The 17,741-nt window shown below is 49.6% G+C and overlaps 1 protein-coding gene and 4 pseudogenes across 5 annotated transcripts in view; 4 read left to right on the top strand and 1 right to left on the bottom strand.

Moving 5' to 3' along the window:
- LOC103824570 (feather keratin Cos2-2-like) overlaps positions 1-9,141 on the top strand; it is a 45,458-nt gene extending 36,317 nt beyond the window's left edge. For 4 of the 5 annotated variants that reach the window (XM_050985649.1, XM_050985650.1, XM_050985648.1 and 1 more), the window contains exon 2: positions 8,492-9,141. In XM_050985649.1, the coding sequence (XP_050841606.1) occupies positions 8,513-8,821 (309 nt within the window). In that variant the 5' untranslated portion in view covers positions 8,492-8,512 and the 3' untranslated portion in view covers positions 8,822-9,141. Of the gene's footprint in view, positions 1-8,124; positions 8,186-8,491 lie in introns of those variants that run through there. The other variant, XM_050985646.1, reaches the window with a different exon arrangement.
- On the top strand, positions 179-2,102 carry LOC127060843 (feather keratin Cos2-2-like; annotated as a pseudogene).
- On the top strand, positions 3,693-5,617 carry LOC127060842 (feather keratin Cos2-2-like; annotated as a pseudogene).
- A 3,018-nt stretch (positions 9,142-12,159) lies between the features above and the next one.
- LOC103824569 (feather keratin Cos2-2-like) lies at positions 12,160-12,999 on the top strand (annotated as a pseudogene).
- Positions 13,000-16,584: 3,585 nt separating this feature from the next.
- LOC103824568 (feather keratin Cos1-1/Cos1-3/Cos2-1-like) lies at positions 16,585-17,652 on the bottom strand (annotated as a pseudogene).
- Between the last annotated feature and the right edge of the window lie 89 nt (positions 17,653-17,741).

The raw sequence follows: 17,741 nt of genomic DNA, 5'->3' as shown, positions 1-17,741 counted from the left end.
AGCATGTGTACCACTCTGGCTACCAGCAATGTCCCACCTGAAAGGGATCCAATCAATGATAATAACCTGCAGAAGTAGGCAGGCTGCCTTGCGCTTTCGCCCTCTCCATAAAACAAGAAATGCAGAACACAGGAGGCAGAAGCTGATTTCTCTGCTGGTTCTCTTCCAGCTTGAAGCCATGAACATTCTGCTGGAGGTTCCATACAAAGAGCCATTCCTGATGGCAAAGGAAAGATGTTTCTCTCTGAGATCATGAACTCTCCAGGGAACAGTCCTGATGCTCTGACCTGCGCATACCCTCAGGAGGGTCACCCAAGCACAGAATGATGCGCCTGTGCTCAAACACACCAGCATGGAATAATGCAAAGATCTGTATGCTCACACAGGGTCAGCAAGGAGGCAAGAACAGACAGAAAAGATGTACAGTTCTGGGATCTCTGCTGATGAGATACTGCAGAAAAGTCTGACAGAAAATTACTCAGGTATCCTTGACAAAGATCAGGTGCCAGACAACTGCTGCTATTCCCAGAGGACCACCAGAGAGTGCACAGAAAGATGATGAGCCAAATGAGGCCAGTGAAATTTGTCTCTGAACTCTGGGAGAGTAGAAAAAGGATCCATCTCTCCCAGCAGATGCAGACCTGTGTGCAACAGTGACTGACCATCATGGAGAGATGGCAAAAGCAACAGAAAATGATGTGTCATGAGCCCTCACATGGCAGTCCATGGGCATGTGGGCAAGAAGGACGAGACTGACGCCCATTTCCTGACAACTTGGACAAAACCAAACCCACAGGAATGACACAGGAGAACATATTTGTCCAAAGAGGATGCTGCCAGCTGATGGTCTCAGCATTCTAAAAGCTCTTGGCATTGTTTTTGCCCAGGAAATCCACAAATCTCTCATCCCAACATTTAGAGAAATGATCTTTCATGTAGGAAAGACTAGAGAATTAGCCAGGAAATGAAAAGGCAGACGTACAGGAAACCAGGATAGAACCCCTGACATTAGCTGGGATGGTTCATATTTGACATGAGCTGGTCAGAAAATTATGGCTTCCACTAAGGAGCCACTGGGCCTGAGGCAATGCAGGACTGCTATAAAAGACAGCCCAAGTCTCTGCTCTCTCATCCACTTCTCTCACCTCCTCCTCCTCAGGAATCAGGTGAGTGGGAAGCCTCTTCTCCTTCACCTTCTGCTGCTGCTTCCAGAGCAGCTCTTGCCTGGCTGGAGATCATAGCTGAGATGGACTAAAAGGGGCCAGGGCTTGGACCTGCTTGTGCTGGGAGAGGGCAGGGGAGAGAAGGTCTTGTGCAGACAGAGAGAGGCTTGGACTTGGCTGAGGAGGCTACTGGGCTTTGAGCTGGGCCCTGCAATGTGGGCCAGGAGGTGTCTTGACTGCAGAGTGTTTGGGTGCAGAGCTGCTTTTCTTGTGTCCTCACTTTGTGCTTCTCTCTGCCCTCTGTGCCAGGTGCGCCTGTGAGCCCGAGCCATGTCCTGCTGCAAGCCCTGTGACCCTTGCTGCCAGCCCTGCGGCCCCTGCCCGCTGGCCAGCAGCTGCAATGAGTGCTGTGTCAGGCAGTGCCAGAGCTCCCACGTTGTCATTGAGCCGCCTGCTGTGCTGGTAACCCTGCCTGGCCCCATCCTCAGCTCCTCCCCACAGAACACCGCCGTGGGATCCTCCACCTCTGCTGCTGTTGGCAACATCCTCAGCTGTGGCGGAGTGCCCATCAGCTCTGGGGGCTTTGACATCTCCTGCATCACCAACTGCTATGGTGGCAGCAGGTGCCGTCCCTGCTAAAGCTCCTGGCAATGTCTTCTGGCAAGAATGCCCAGGACTTCATATAATGGTTTTGGGCAGGACATAGAGCTTCAGAAAGTTGTGCTTAGAGCTTTGGACCATCACTTCCTTGTTCTATTCTCCTCTCCTTTTCTGTCCCTCATCCCCCATGGCAGTCAATGTGGACCTGCCTTTTTTCCTACCTCTTCGAGCAGTGCAAGGAACATCACATGGGATCTCCATCTTAGTGGCTGCTCCTGGTGCTCTCTGCGAGCCATCTGCTTTTCTTCTCTCAGCTTATTAAAATTGTGTTGCATTCAAGCCCTGGTCTCTGAGTCGTCTCTTGTTCTGGGGCAACTCCTCCTGTCTGCTCAGGAAAAAGGTGGAGAGCGCAGTGTTTGAGGCTTGCTGCAGCGGATTTTATTTTGTGCCATTTGCACCTGGCTCTGATGAAGAACATCCCTGCTACCTGGCAGCCAAAGGCCATCATGGAGATTTTATCTCTAAAGGAGTGGGGATGGGAAACCACAACGCCTGGGGACAGCCCACAAACTCACCTCTTCCTATCCTTCCTTCATTGCCTGGCCTAGGGCCTGTGACCAGAACACCTGGGAAGAGGGAGATGAGACCCAAACCTCACACAGTCCCTCAGCACTCAACAGGGCCCAGTTGCTGCCCAGACATGCAGGGCTGATGGGACCGCAACCTCCGGGCACAGCCAGCAGGGGCGCTGGTGGCTCCCGGCCAGGCAGGGACATGGCGATGATTCCCCCACGGCAGCAGGGGGCGCTGTGGCATCAGTTTGGGTTCACGCAGTAATGGCAGTTTGAACAGGAGGGGAAGGGATCGAAGAAAGGTTTTGCTTTAGAATGCTTGAGGGGCAGCTGATCTCAGAACCCCAGCTGGACTGTCAGGAGCAGCAAGCTGGAATGGCAGGATTGAATAACAGTTTCCGGGTGGTAGACGTGATTTATGAGAAGCTCTGCATCTGTTGCTGTAAGAGCAGGATGTCTCAACAGGCAGGGAGCAACAGTGCAGAAAAACCCAGAGCAGTGCCAAAAAGGAAGCAGGGGCCCAAAAATCACAGCCTGGCTCCAAGCAGTGGAAGGAAAGACAGGGTGGGAGTTTTCCGAGCACCCGAACACCTGCTGAAAACTACGTCTTTTCGTGAGGTAGAGGGTTAATAAGGTCCTAGTGCAACAGCTGCTCCTAGGAGCAGAGCTCCACTCACAGCAGAAGAAATGCAGCAGGCGATGGAACACCGCAGTGCTGACAAATCTCCTCACAGTGCTGCATTGTCTACCCTTCTGAAAACAGAGAGAGAAAGAGAGCTCGGGGCTGCACCCAAGCCCATTTTCCCACTCCAAATATCTCGGCACCTCTGGCCTCCAGGAGAAACCCACAGATAAGAGAAGTGCAGCCAGATGCCCTCCTCCACTGAGCGTGGACAATTCTTTTCTTTTCTTATGTACCCAGTCATTAATGTTTCCAAGCAAGTTATGGGACAAACTTCCTTGTGGAAGAATCAAAAGGAATGATTCTAACCCTCAACATCATTTAAAGGGTAGGCAGCAGCACTCGCTATGTTATGTGGCTTTATCTCACAGCAGAGCAACACAGGAATACGGGCTCCATTGGTCCAAAAACCATTTGCTGGGCGGTCAGTGCCCTGCTCAGTCAGTACCAGGCTGCTGAGATACAGGAGTGAATCCGGCACTGGCCTGGAAAGGAGAAGCATGTGTACCATCCTGGCCATCAGCAATGTCCCACCTGAAAGGGATCCACTCAATGATAATAACCTGCAGAAGTAGGCAGGTTGTCTTTCTCTTTCTCCCTCTCCATAAAACAAGAAATGCAGAACGCAGGAGGCAGAAGCTGATTTCTCTGCTGGTTCTCTGCCAGCTTGAAGCCATGAACATTCTGCTGGAGGTTCCATACAAAGAGCCATTCCTGATGGCAAAGGAAAGATGTTTCTCTCTGAGATCATGAACTCTCCAGGGAACAGTCCTGATGCTCTGACCTGCACATACCCTCAGGAGGGTCACCAAAGCACAGAATGATGTGCCTGTGCTCAAACACACCAACATGGAATAATGCAAAGATCTGTATGCCCACACAGGGTCAGCAAGGAGGCAAGAACAGACAGAAAAGATGTGCAGTTCTGGGATCTCGGCTGATGAGATACTGGGGAAAAGTCTGACAGAAAATTACTCAGGTATCCTTGACAAAGATCAGGTGCCAGACAACTGCTGCTATTCCCAGAGGACCACCAGAGAGTGCACAGAAAGATGATGAGCCAAATGAGGCCAGTGAAATTTGTCTCTGAACTCTGGGAGAGTAGAAAAAGGATCCATCTCTCCCAGCAGATGCAGACCTGTGTGCAACAGTGACTGACCATCATGGAGAGATGGCAAAAGCAACAGAAAATGATGTGTCATGAGCCCTCACATGGCAGTCCATGGGCATGTGGGCAAGAAGGACGAGACTGACGCCCATTTCCTGACAACTTGGACAAAACCAAACCCACAGGAATGACACAGGAGAACATATTTGTCCAAAGAGGATGCTGCCAGCTGATGGTCTCAGCATTCTAAAAGCTCTTGGCATTGTTTTTGCCCAGGAAATCCACAAATCTCTCATCCCAACATTTAGAGAAATGATCTTTCATGTAGGAAAGACTAGAGAATTAGCCAGGAAATGAAAAGGCAGACGCACAGGAAACCAGGATAGAACCCCTGACATTAGCTGGGATGGTGCACATTTGACATGAGCTGGTCAGAAAATTATGGCTTCCACTAAGGAGCCTCTGGGCCTGAGGCAATGCAGGACTGCTATAAAAGGCAGCCCAATCTCTGCTCTCTCATCCACTTCTCTCACCTCCTCCTCCTCAGGAATCAGGTGAGTGGGAAGCCACTTCTCCTCCACCTTCTGCTGCTGCTTCCAGAGCAGCTCTTGCCTGGCTGGAGATCATAGCTGAGATGGACAAAAAGGGGCCAGGGCTTGGACCTGCTTGTGCTGGGAGAGGGCAGGGGAGAGAAGGTCTTGTGCAGACAGAGAGAGGCTGGGACTTGGCTGAGGAGAATCCTGGGCTTTGAGCTGGGCACTGCAATGTGGGCCAGGAGGTGCCTTGACTGCAGTGTGTTTGGGTGCAGAGCTGCTTCTCTCGTGTTCTCACTCTGTGCTTCTCTCTGCCCTCTGTGCCAGGTGCACCTGTGAGCCCGAGCCATGTCCTGCTGCAAGCCCTGTGACCCTTGCTGCCAGCCCTGCGGCCCCTGCCCGCTGGCCAGCAGCTGCAATGAGTGCTGTGTCAGGCAGTGCCAGAGCTCCCACGTTGTCATTGAGCCGCCTGCTGTGCTGGTGACCCTGCCTGGGCCCATCCTCAGCTCCTCCCCACAGAACACCGCCGTGGGATCCTCCACCTCTGCTGCTGTTGGCAACATCCTCAGCTGTGGCGGAGTGCCCATCAGCTCTGGGGGCTTTGACATCTCCTGCATCACCAACTGCTATGGTGGCAGCAGGTGCCGTCCCTGCTAAAGCTCCTGGCAATGTCTTCTGGCAAGAATGCCCAGGACTTCATATAATGGTTTTGGGCAGGACATAGAGCTTCAGAAAGTTGTGCTTAGAGCTTTGGACCATCACTTCCTTGTTCTATTCTCCTCTCCTTTTCTGTCCCCCATCCCCCATGGCAGTCAAGTGTGGACCTGTCTTTCTTCCTACCTCTGCCGAGCAGTGCAAGGAACATCACATGGGAGCTCCATCTTAGTGGCTGCTCCTGGTGCTCTCTGCAAGCCATCTGCTTTTCTTCTTTCAACTTATTAAAATTGTGTTGCATTCAAGCCCTGGTCTCTGAGTCGTCTCTTGTTCTGGGGCAACTCCTCCTGTCTGCTCAGGAAAAAGGTGGAGAACGCAGTGTTTGAGGCTTGCTGCAGCGGATTTTATTTTGAGCCCTTTTCACGTGGCTCTGATGAAGAACATCCCTGGCTACCTAGCAGCCAAAGGCCATCATAGAAACTTTATCTCCAAAGGAGTGGGGATGGGAAACCACAATGCCTGGGGACAGACCACAACTCACCTCTTCCTATCCTTCCTTCATTGCCTGGCCTAGGGCCTGTGACCTGAACACCTGGGAAGAGGGAGATGAGATCCAAACCTCACACAGTCCCTCAGCACTCAACAGGGCCCAGTTGCTGCCCAGACATGCAGGGCTGATGGGACCGCAACTCTGGGCACAGCCAGCAGGGGCGCTGCTGGCTCCCGGCCAGGCAGGGCACATGCGATGATTCCCCCGTGGCAGCAGGGGGTGCTGTGGCATCAGTTTGGTGTTCACGCAGTAATGGCAGTTTGAACAGGAGGGGAAGGGATCGAAGAAAGGTTTTGCTTTAGAATGCTTGAGGGGCAGCTGATCTCAGAACCCCAGCTGGACTGTCAGGAGCAGCAAGCTGGAATGGCAGGATTGAATAACAGTTTCCGGGTGGTAGACGTGATTTATGAGAAGCTCTGCATCTGTTGCTGTAAGAGCAGGATGTCTCAACAGGCAGGGAGCAACAGTGCAGAAAAAAGCAGAGCAGTGCCAAAAAGGAAGCAGGGGCCCAAAAATCACAGCCTGGCTCCAAGCAGTGGAAGGAAAGACAGGGTGGAGTTTTCCGAGCACCCGAACACCTGCTGAAAACTACGTCTTTTCGTGAGGTAGAGGGTTAATAAGGTCCTAGTGCAACAGCTGCTCCTAGGAGCAGAGCTCCACTCACAGCAGAAGAAATGCAGCAGGCGATGGAACACCGCAGTGCTGACAAAATCTCCTCACAGTGCTGCATTGTCTACCCTTCTGAAAACAGAGAGAGAAAGAGAGCTCGGGGCTGCACCCAAGCCCATTTTCCCACTCCAAATATCTCGGCACCTCTGGCCTCCAGGAGAAACCCACAGATAAGAGAAGTGCAGCCAGATGCCCTCCTCCACTGAGCGTGGACAATTCTTTTCTTTTTCTTATGTACCCAGTCATTAATGTTTCCAAGCAAGTTATGGGACAAACTTCCTTGTGGAAGAATCAAAAGGAATGATTCTAACCCTCAACATCATTTAAAGGGTAGGCAGCAGCACTCGCTATGTTATGTGGCTTTATCTCACAGCAGAGCAACACAGGAATACGGGCTCCATTGGTCCAAAAACCATTTGCTGGGCGGTCAGTGCCCTGCTCAGTCAGCACCAGCCTGCTGAGATACAGGAGTGCATCCGGCACTGGCCTGGAAAGGAGGAGCATGTGTACCACCCTGGCTACCATCTGAAAGGGATCCACTCAATGATAATAACCTGCAGAAGTAGGCGGGCTGCCTTGCTTTTTCTCCCTCTCCATAAAACAAGAAATGCAGAACGCAGGAGGCAGAAGCTGATCTCTCTGCTGGTTCTCTGCCTGCTTGAAGCCATGAACATTCTGCTGGAGATTCCATACAAAGAGCCATTCCTGATGGTAAAGGAAAGATGTTTCTCTCTGAGATCATGAACTCTCCAGGGAACAGTCCTGATGCTCTGACCTGCGCATACCCTCAGGAGGGTCACCCAAGCACAGAATGATGTGCCTGTGCTCAAACACACCAACATGGAATAATGCAAAGATCTGTATGCTCACACAGGGTCAGCAAGGAGGCAAGAACAGACAGAAAAGATGTGCAGTTCTGGGATCTCGGCTGATGAGATACTGGGGAAAAGTCTGACAGAAAATTACTCAGGTATCCTTGACAAAGATCAGGTGCCAGACAACTGCTGCTATTCCCAGAGGTACAACAGAGAGTGCACAGAAAGATGATGAGCCAAATGAGGCCAGTGAAATTTGTCTCTGAGCACTGTTGAAGAAGCAACAGGGTCCATCCCTCCCAGCAGATGCAGACCTGTGTGCAACAGTGACTGACCATCATGGAGAGATGGCAAAAGCAACAGAAAATGATGTGTCATGAGCCCTCACATGGCAGTCCATGGGCATGTGGGCAAGAAGGACGAGACTGACGCCCATTTCCTGACAACTTGGACAAAACCAAACCCACGGGAATGACACAGGAGAACATATTTGTCCAAAGAGGATGCTGCCAGCTGATGGTCTCAGCATTCTAAAAGCTCTTGGCATTGTTTTTGCCCAGGAAATCCACAAATCTCTCATCCCAACATTTAGAGAAATGATCTTTCATGTAGGAAAGACTAGAGAATTAGCCAGGAAATGAAAAGGCAGCAGCACAGGAAATCAGGATAGAACTCCTACCATTAGCTGGGATGGTGCACATTTGACATGAGCTGGTCAGAAAATTATGGCTTCCACTAAGGAGCCTCTGGGCCTGAGGCAATGCAGGACTGCTATAAAAGACAGCCCAAGTCTCTGCTCTCTCATCCACTTCTCTCACCTCCTCCTCCTCAGGAATCAGGTGAGTGGGAAGCCACTTCTCCTCCACCTTCTGCTGCTGCTTCCAGAGCAGCTCTTGCCTGGATGGAGATCATAGATGAGATGGACTAAAAGGGGCCAGGGCTTGGACCTGCTTGTGCTGGGAGAGGGCAGGGGAGAGAAGGTCTTGTGCAGACAGAGAGAGGCTGGGACTTGGCTGAGGAGAATCCTGGGCTTTGAGCTGGGCACTGCAATGTGGGCCAGGAGGTGCCTTGACTGCAGTGTGTTTGGGTGCAGAGCTGCTTCTCTCGTGTTCTCACTCTGTGCTTCTCTCTGCCCTCTGTGCCAGGTGCACCTGTGAGCCCGAGCCATGTCCTGCTGCAAGCCCTGTGACCCTTGCTGCCAGCCCTGCGGCCCCTGCCCGCTGGCCAGCAGCTGCAATGAGTGCTGTGTCAGGCAGTGCCAGAGCTCCCACGTTGTCATTGAGCCGCCTGCTGTGCTGGTGACCCTGCCTGGGCCCATCCTCAGCTCCTCCCCACAGAACACCGCCGTGGGATCCTCCACCTCTGCTGCTGTTGGCAACATCCTCAGCTGTGGCGGAGTGCCCATCAGCTCTGGGGGCTTTGACATCTCCTGCATCACCAACTGCTATGGTGGCAGCAGGTGCCGTCCCTGCTAAAGCTCCTGACAACATCCCTGAGAAAGATTCTTTCAGATCTCAGAATCTGGCTCTGGCCACGGCCTAGAGCTTTGGGATATTTTCTTTACAGCTTCATGGCACTGGGGCATTGTTCCCTTCTTTAATTTTCTCTTTCTTCTTTTTACTCCCCATATCTTCCCAAGCTAGCCTAGTGGAGATGTGTTGTTCTCCCTCCTTCATTAGGATAGGCAGATGGACACCCTGCTGAAGCTCCATCGCTCCTTAGTGGCTGCTTCTGGTGCTCTCTGCGAGCCACCCACTTTTCTTCTTTTGACTCAATAAAGTTGTTTTACATCCAAGCCTTGTCCTCTAAGTTCTCTTTCTTTCCACTGAAAATCCTCCAATCTGCTCAAGATAAAAGTGGAGAAGCAGAATGTGGGATGTCCTGCAGTTAATTTTACTTTGTGCCCTGTAGTCTTGGAGCTGAGGAAAACCTACCTGGGTACTTCACAGTCAATGTCCATCATGAACAGCAAGGCTCCAAAGGGTCACAGGAGTGGGTTGGTGTGTGAATTGATATGTCCACGTCACCAAAGCACGGCTGAAATGCAAAGAGTGATTTATTTCATTGCCTCATTTACTCAAGGGTCCCAAGGCACTGCCAGGCTGCAGAGACATGTAAGAGAGGAACAGTGGCACCATTATGTCAGCCCAATGCTGCTGGGTCACTGTCTGTCCCAGTTTCTCAAGGGACCTCTTTCACATGCAGTTTATCACAATGCTGTGCTTTTATGACCTTTGAGTTTTTTGATCTCTCACTCTCCCAGCAAGAGGCTCAAGACTACCTGTGAGAGATGTCTCCTAAGGTTCTGATAGCTTTTAAACTATCTCTTGAAAGAGAGACCGGATAATCAGCAGTAAGTTTCCCACGTGGATGTTCTCAGCCTCCCCACTTACAAAGTCATTTTGTGCAAATCTATCACCCTGCTCTCCAAGTCTTCCAGTTTCAACCTTTTCCTCCCAACAGCTGGGAAACAGCAATGTGTAGAAACAGCCCACAACCTCACCCCTTCCTTCTCCAACACTCCATTACCCAGTCTAGTGTCGGAACTCAGGACATCCCTCTGGGAGTCCGGAGTTTGCAGGACCCTCGCCAGGGGGCTCAGAGACCCTGGCACACAGCCCAGAACACCAGTGGGTTCAATTACGAACCATGGAACAAATTACCACCTTTACATGAAGAGATGAAAGCCACGGCAGTTTAAATAGTGTAAAAATAAAGTACTCACAGGGTGTAAATGTAGGTTTTAGGGTTTTTGGTATAGGGGTTTCTGGGGAGAAGATGGAGGGTTTTGGGCATGTCTAGCCTTTCTTCTTCTTCTTCTCTACCTCCATCTTCACTGGTGATGTTGGCACTTTTAGATTGGTTTAGAGTAGAAGCTCACTGTCTAATATAGATGATAGGTATTGGAAAATAATTGTAAATATTGTACATGTAGTTTTTAGTATATAAAGATAACACCAGCCTAGGGGCAGGCAGAGTGCCTCTGACTGTCCAGCTGAACGGATCTCAGCTGGGCAGGGAAAAAATTTTATAGATAAGATACAATAAACAACCTTGAGATCAAGAAATGAAAAGCCCTGACTCCTTCTTCAAGTGCCGGGCTGGGAAAAGAGACTTTCGAACTTTTCTCGGGGTCACTCTGACCAGCTAGAGAGACCCCAACAGCCTAGGCCCATGGTCTGCACACAGCACCACATGCAGATGAGGAACACATCTCAAGCCCACAGGGGCCCTCAGCTCATGCAGTGCCCATCTCTGTCTTAAGATGCAGTGCTGAGATATTTCAGAAGTTAGAATTGGAATCAGCCATACTCAGGATATGCTGTGGTAAATGATTTTAGGCTGAGTTTGTGCAGAAGACTTAGGGCTTCACTATTAATTCACATTTCTGCCATGTATGGATAGACATAATCTGTCCATCAATGCCGCCCCAGCTGAAGCCTTTGACCAAACCCGTGCCCAAAGGGGACTGCAAGACAAAGGAAGATGGACCCTGGTGAAGACAGGGCCTGTCAAGGACAGCCCACAGATCACAGAGTCATCAAAGAGTTTAGGTTAGACAATCTTGTCCCACTTGCTGCCATGGGCAGGGATGCCTTCCACCAGACCAGGTTGCTCAAAGCCCACTATCACCAAAAACAGGGAAATAAACTCTCCAACCAATTTCCTGTGTCAGAAAGCTGACGTTATTCTATTAGAGAGCTGGATGCTTGGGGCTGTCTCCTCTAAGCATGCCCACTGACCTAACAGACCAGGCTATATTCCAAAAGCTGATACATATTCATCATTTTTTGAATACATGTGTGTATTTTAATTATGTCCATGGACTTGTTTGGATATGGTTCCAGATCTTCTGATGAATCTTTTCTTTTTGAGAGTATCCCAAATATGTGGTCAGGTCATAAAATACTACTCCATCATTCTTCACTCTGACACACAAACCTAGTACTCAAAACTAGGATATTAGCTAATCCATATTAATCACTGATAAAAGTAAATGAGGAAGCATTAGGCCACATAAATCTCTAGTATTTGTACTAAGCAGTGCCTGCTACAAAACTAAGCATTAGCCAAGAATACAGGGATCATACACCAGGTGTTAAGGTCAAAAGAATTTTCCAAAATCTTCTCCCACTGCTGCAAAAACTTCTTGAAGAAATAGAACTTGTTCCATAGCAAATCTCCAGCTCCTCTACATTTTTCAGCTGAGCAGACTGGAAGTATTGCCACAGAACAAAGGATGACTTGGAGACCCAGGTTTGGATGCACAACATTAATGAATCTAAGGAAGAAGTGGAGATGGCTCACAGAAGGAACCAAGAGCAGCCACTAAGACGCACTGGAGCTCCTGCAGGGTGTCCATCTGACTTTCATGCTGAGGGAGAGAGGGCAACACATCCCCACTACACTGGCCTGTGGACACACAGAGAGCAGGAGGTAAGGAGGACCAGAGTGGAAGACGGAAAGAACATCAAAAACTGTGTCATGTCCACTCATGTTGCAGTTATTGGGCATGTGAGCAAGAAGTGCAACAGGGGTGCCCATTTCCTGACAAATTTGCCATAAACACTCTAATCAGAAATGACCCAAGTGAGCATCACCTGACCACAAGGGATGCCACCAGCCCTTGATCAGAGCGTTCAGCCTGTGCTGACATTTTCTGCCCCAGAAATCACTGACCATCTCATCACGGCAATTACAGAAGGAGACCTTCATATAGGAAGACATATGGCAGAAGCCAGGAAATGAAAAGGCAGCAATGCAGGAAACAAGTACACAGCCCCATTATTAGCTAGGATGGTCAGCATTTGCCATGAGCTGGTCACAAAATAACCACTTCCATAAAGAGGCCTCTGAGCCTGAGGCAAGGCAGGACTGCTATAAAAGGCAGCCCAAGTCTCTGCTCTCTCATCCACTTCTCTCACCTCCTCCTCTTCAGGAATCAGGTGAGTGCAAAGCCTCTTCTCCTCCTCCTGCTGCTGCTGCTGCTTCCAGAGCAGCTCTTGCCGGGCTGGAGGTCTCAGCTGAGAGGGGCTGTCGTAGTGCAGGGCTGGGAGCTGTTTGTGCTGGGAGAGGGCAGGAGAGAGAAGGTCTTGTGCAGACAGAGAGAGGCTGGGACTTGGCTGAGGTGGCTGCTGGGCTTTGAGCTAGGAACTGCAATGTGGGCCAGGAGGTGCCTTGGCTGCAGGGTCTTTGGGTGCAGTGCTACTTGTCACGTGTCCTCACTTTGTGCTTCTCTCTGCCCTCTGTGCCAGGTGCACCTGTGACCTCAAGCCATGTCCTGCTGCCAGCCCTGCAACCCCTGCGGCCAGTCCTGTGGCCCCTGCCCGCTGGCCAGCAGCTGCAATGAGTGCTGTGTCAGGCAGTGCCAGAGCTCCCACGTTGTCATTGAGCCGCCTGCTGTGCTGGTGACCCTGCCTGGCCCCATCCTCAGCTCCTTCCCACAGAACACCGCCGTGGGATCCTCCACCTCTGCTGCTGTTGGCAACATCCTCAGCTGTGGCGGAGTGCCCATCAGCTCTGGGGGCTTTGACATCTCCTGCATCACCAACTGCTATGGTGGCAGCAGGTGCCGTCCCTGCTAAAGCTGCTGGCAGCACACTTGGGCAAGAACCTCCACAACCTCAGCATCTGGTTCTGGGCAGAAGATAGAGCTTTGGGACATTGTAATTAGAGTTTCAAACCACAGTCCCTTTCTTCTCCTCTCTCCTCTTCATCTCTTTCTTTTGCTATCTGTGTCTCCCCAGACCAGCATGGGAGAACTTGTTGCCCTTTGTCTTCCTCCTTCTTTAGAGTGGGCAGTTGGACAAGCTGCAGGAACTCACTTCATCCTATTGGTCTTACACGTGCTCTCTCTGAGGCACCTCCTTTTATTCTTCTGACTCAATAAAGTTGTTTTGCAACCAAGCCATGGCCTCCAAATCCTCCTTCTTTCCACGGCAACTCTTCCAATCAATTCAAGGAAAAAGCTGGAGAAATCAAGTGTTGGGACTCCCTGTAGTAATTTTTACTTCATGCCTTTTCTTTTGGAACTGTCAAAATCTTCCCTGGCTACACCACAGAGAATGGTCTTCAGGAAAACCCTGTCTTTGACGGGTCACAGCAACAGAGATGGGAAACAAACTTCTGGGCACCGCCCACAACCTCACCTCTGCTTTCTCCTCCCTTCCATCATATGGTCTACAGGTCTGTGGTCAGCGCAAATGGTCAAAGACAGATGAGATATGCAACCCAAACACTTCTTCATCACCTGGCAAGGCCCAGCTGCCTTCCAGACATGCGAGGCTGAGGTGAATCACAAGCTGAAATCAATATCTGCCGTATTCAGGCTACGCAGTCGCATTCCCCATTCCTGTGAACCAAACACCCCATGGGCTACTGCCTGGATGGGCTCTTGGTTTTACTTCGGGAAAGGCTTCTTCATTTTTGCTTTTGTTCCATTGTCTCAGAGACAGTACAGGTAGCAGTTTTGAGCTTCCTGGAGGTGAATCTCACAGGTGCTGCCTGTCACTGCAGGCAGCCATGCTCCAGAAAGCTGGTCAAGATGGATTAGTCCCACTCCAGGAAAAAAGAATATGGGAAGAGAGACTCTTTCTCTTTCATGGCATATTTTTTTTCTTCACCTTCTTTTCTCCTTTTCTTCACCTTTGGTGAAAGTGGGGTCTTGGCTTTGAAGGTTGTTACTTTGGATTTACAACTGTAGCCACTTGTAAAGACTGCATTTCACAATTAGAAACTTTTTTGAAATGACCTTCAAAAACTTTGTCAGCTGCAAAAAAGTGAGCAAGTTCCTGGGGTCAGACCACCCTATGTGGCTGTGGGCAGACCTGTCCTTTCCCCTCCACCACAGGCACAGTGCAGAGCACAGCAGCAGCACCAGGGGAGCTCCATGAATGGCAGAAGGAAGCAGCAGCAGTGCAGACCCCACACGAGCTGGCAAGTCTTCATCAGCCACTAGAACTTCTCTACAGGTTCTTCTTTTCCCGGTAGGATTTACCATTATCTTGTTCCTTTTTTCCCAGGACCTCATGGTCACCTGCCATCTTGGAAGGAAAGGGCATGATGCCATCTTCCCCTTGTCCCTCAAACCATGCAGACACCTGGGAAGGATATTTCTGGAATTTCATGTCTCTCTTTGTTCCCATAGGTTTTCTGAGGTTCAGCAATTTTGTATCTAGCAATAATTTACCGTTATTTTTTGCCTGTTCTGTTCATTAGTAAACTGTTATTTTTTTTACTTATATCTACTCATATTTTGTTCTTTATTGGTGGAAAGAGGTTGATTTGAATTAAGGGAAGATTAATTTTAGATTGCCCAGCTCTTTAAATTATCTTAAACAAAGACAGCCCCCATCAGTGAAATTTTAAAAACCTTCTCTGTTCCATTTTCTTTGGGATAATTGCAAATTTTCCCTTGTAACTTAAGCAGTTCTGTAGCAGTGAGATAATATTACTGTGTACTCTGCCTCCTGATAAATGAATTTTTTCTTTACAAGTAGGCAGAGCTTGGGGACGTGAAGGAGGGTTGGCTTTGCTGACTCAAACCCCTTGTCTGGTGAGTGGAGTGAAGTTATACCAGCCTCAGGGAGTCCTGCCTCCCTCTCTGCCTCCTCAGTTTTTACAGGTGGGTGGAGTTAAGGGTGCAGGGAGGGTTTGGTTTTGCTGCAGGGGTGAGGACTGTGACATCACGTTTAGGGAGGTCCACCTTTTCCCCAGGGCTGAAAAACTCTAATTAATTCTTCACACCTTCCCCAACAGTGTTAATTTGCAACTCCAATGCTCTTTGGCTTTGGACAAGTTTGTTTAACTGGTTTTTCAGGTTTTGGGCTAGCTTCTTCTTCTGGGCATTCCATTCTCAACCTGCCCTGAGGTGGGCTATTGTTTCAGCCCCCAAGGCTATTTGCAACTCAACCAGATCTTTCTGTTGCTGCTCCACAACATATTTGTCTTTGAGTTCAGCCTCCACTGGTATTGATACCAGGTCTTCTTCCTTGTTGGGGTCCCCCCCCCGACCCCCATCATTTGCCAAAGTTCAAGTACAAGTAACTGTAGATTTTGCTAATGTTCCATAGCCCAAATCACTCTTTATGAAGTTGGACAACGTTTATAAGCTTTTAGCAGTTCTATTAGTGGATGTGAGAAACAAGGCTCACTCTTTAAAAGTTTTAAAAGTTTAATAAGGGATAAAAGGGACAGTACCCAGAGCTGCAGTGCTTGGCAAACTGCCAGGAGCAGCCCTTTTGCTTAAAACTATTTTCTTACATACTTTTTCATTACATCAGTTAAATGCATATTCTAGAGGATTATACATATTCAAACATTCCTGTGGGAGTACATGTTCCAGGAATTGTTTTGCTTGACTCAACTTTTGACTTGTCTTCATGCCATCCTGTAGATAAAATTCATATATTTAATTTCTTCAGAAGCTCTGTTCTATTGTTTGACACTTTCTGATAACCTGGAAGGTCAGTATAAAATCTCTCCTTTCATTTTTGTCTTGGTGTTTATTCTCCTGGTTCTTTTCACTGTTATCATTCAGATAAGATACTCCACAAGTGCAGTGAACCAATGTAGTTCTTAACATAAATAAAGGCATTTAACATTACCACATGGTCTGTTTTAATACTTTGCAAAAGCCTAAGCTATATATAAGCTACACACTGCATACAAAAACCAGGGTCCATCATCTTTAACTGATACTTTTGGACACTGGTTTGGTCAAAAGGGAAGACCATGTTCAGATAACATCCATCTATAAGGAAGAATTGTGAACCTTTAGTGAAGCAGTAAATCATTTGCACAAACTCAACCAAAAGTCATTTACCACTGCATACCCTGAGTATGGCTTATACTAATCCAACTCGAGAACTGTCTTAGCCCTGCATTGTCTGGAGAGCAGCTTTGCCTGCCTGTGCTGAGGGAGTGCCTCTCACCTGCCTGTGCTTCTGCTTGCATACCATGGAGCTCAACCACGTAAGAGAGTGGTGGAGAAGGAAGAGATGAGGTTGTGGGCTGGTACCCGGAATTGTTTTTCCCTTCCCCATTCCTGCCACCCTTTAGAGGGAGCCTCCCAGCCTTTGGCTGCTGAGAAGCTATGGATGACCAAGTCAGCTCCAAGGGAAAAGGCACAAAGGACAATCTACTACAGGGAATCTCACTATATTCTTTCTCCAGCTGTTTTCCCTGAGCAGACTGAAATAGTTGTTACAGAATGAAGGAGGACTCAGAGGCACATACATAGATGCAAAAAAGCTTTATTGAGTGTAGAAGAAAAAAATACTCAAAGTGACTCAGAGAGGACAACAGGAGCAGCCACTAAGATGCAGTGAAGGTGTCTCCCTTGCCCAAAAGAGGGAGGGAAGGGCAACAGGTCTCCACTAGACTGGCACAAGGAGACATGGCAGCAAAGAAAAGAGAAAAAAAGAGACAGGAGAAGAATGGGACAATGGCTTGAAATTCAAATTACAATGTCCCAAAGCTCTATATCCTGCCCAGGACCAGGTGCTGAAGTCGTGGAGGTTCTTTCCCAAGGATGCTGCCAGCAGCTTTAGCAGGGACGGCATCTGCTGCTGCCATAGCGGTTGGTGATGCAGGAGAGGTCAAAGCCGCCAGAGTTGATGGGCACTCCATCACAGCTGAGGATGCTGCCAACAGCAGCAGAGGTGGAGGATCCCACCACAGTGTTCTGTGGGAAGGAGCTGAGGATGGGGCCAGGCAGGGTCACCACCACGGGTGACGGCTCAATGACAACGTGGGAGTCCTGGCACTGCCTGACACAGCACTCATTGCAGCTGTTGGCCAGTGGGGTGGGGCCACAGGACTGGCCACAGGGGTTGCAGGGCTGGCAGCAGGACATGGCTTGGGGTCACAGGTACACCTAGGATGGAAGGCAGGGAGAAGCAGAATGTGAGGGCAAAGGAGAACCAGTGCTACCACCAAACACTCTGCAGCCAAGGCACCTCCTGGCCCACATTGCAGTGCCCAGCTCAAAGCCCAGCAGCCACCTCAGCCAAGTCCCAGCCTCTCTCTGTCTGCACAAGACCTTCTCTCCCCTGCCCTCTCCCAGCACAAACAACTCCCAGCCCTTCACTACAACAGCCCCTCTCAGTTGTGACCTCCAGCCAGGCAAGAGCTGCTCTGGAAGCAGCAGGAAGAGGAGAAGAGGCTTTGCACTCACCTGATTCCTGAAGAGGAGGAGGTGAGAGAAGTGGATGAGAGAGCAGAGACTTGGGCTGCCTTTTATAGCAGTCCTGCCCTGCCTCAGGCCCAGAGGCACCTTAGTGGAAGCCATAATTTTCTAACCACCTCATGTCAAATGCAAACTATCCCAGCTAATAATGGGGCTGTGTCCTGTTTTCCTGCACTGCTGCCTTTTCATTTCCTAGTGAATTCCAC

Source organism: Serinus canaria, chromosome 27 (genome assembly GCF_022539315.1).
Source record: "Serinus canaria isolate serCan28SL12 chromosome 27, serCan2020, whole genome shotgun sequence".
In the NCBI taxonomy this organism is placed as follows: Eukaryota; Metazoa; Chordata; class Aves; order Passeriformes; family Fringillidae; genus Serinus; species Serinus canaria.
Note: the sequence above shows the minus strand (reverse complement) of the source record. Positions and strands in the feature narration are given on the sequence as shown.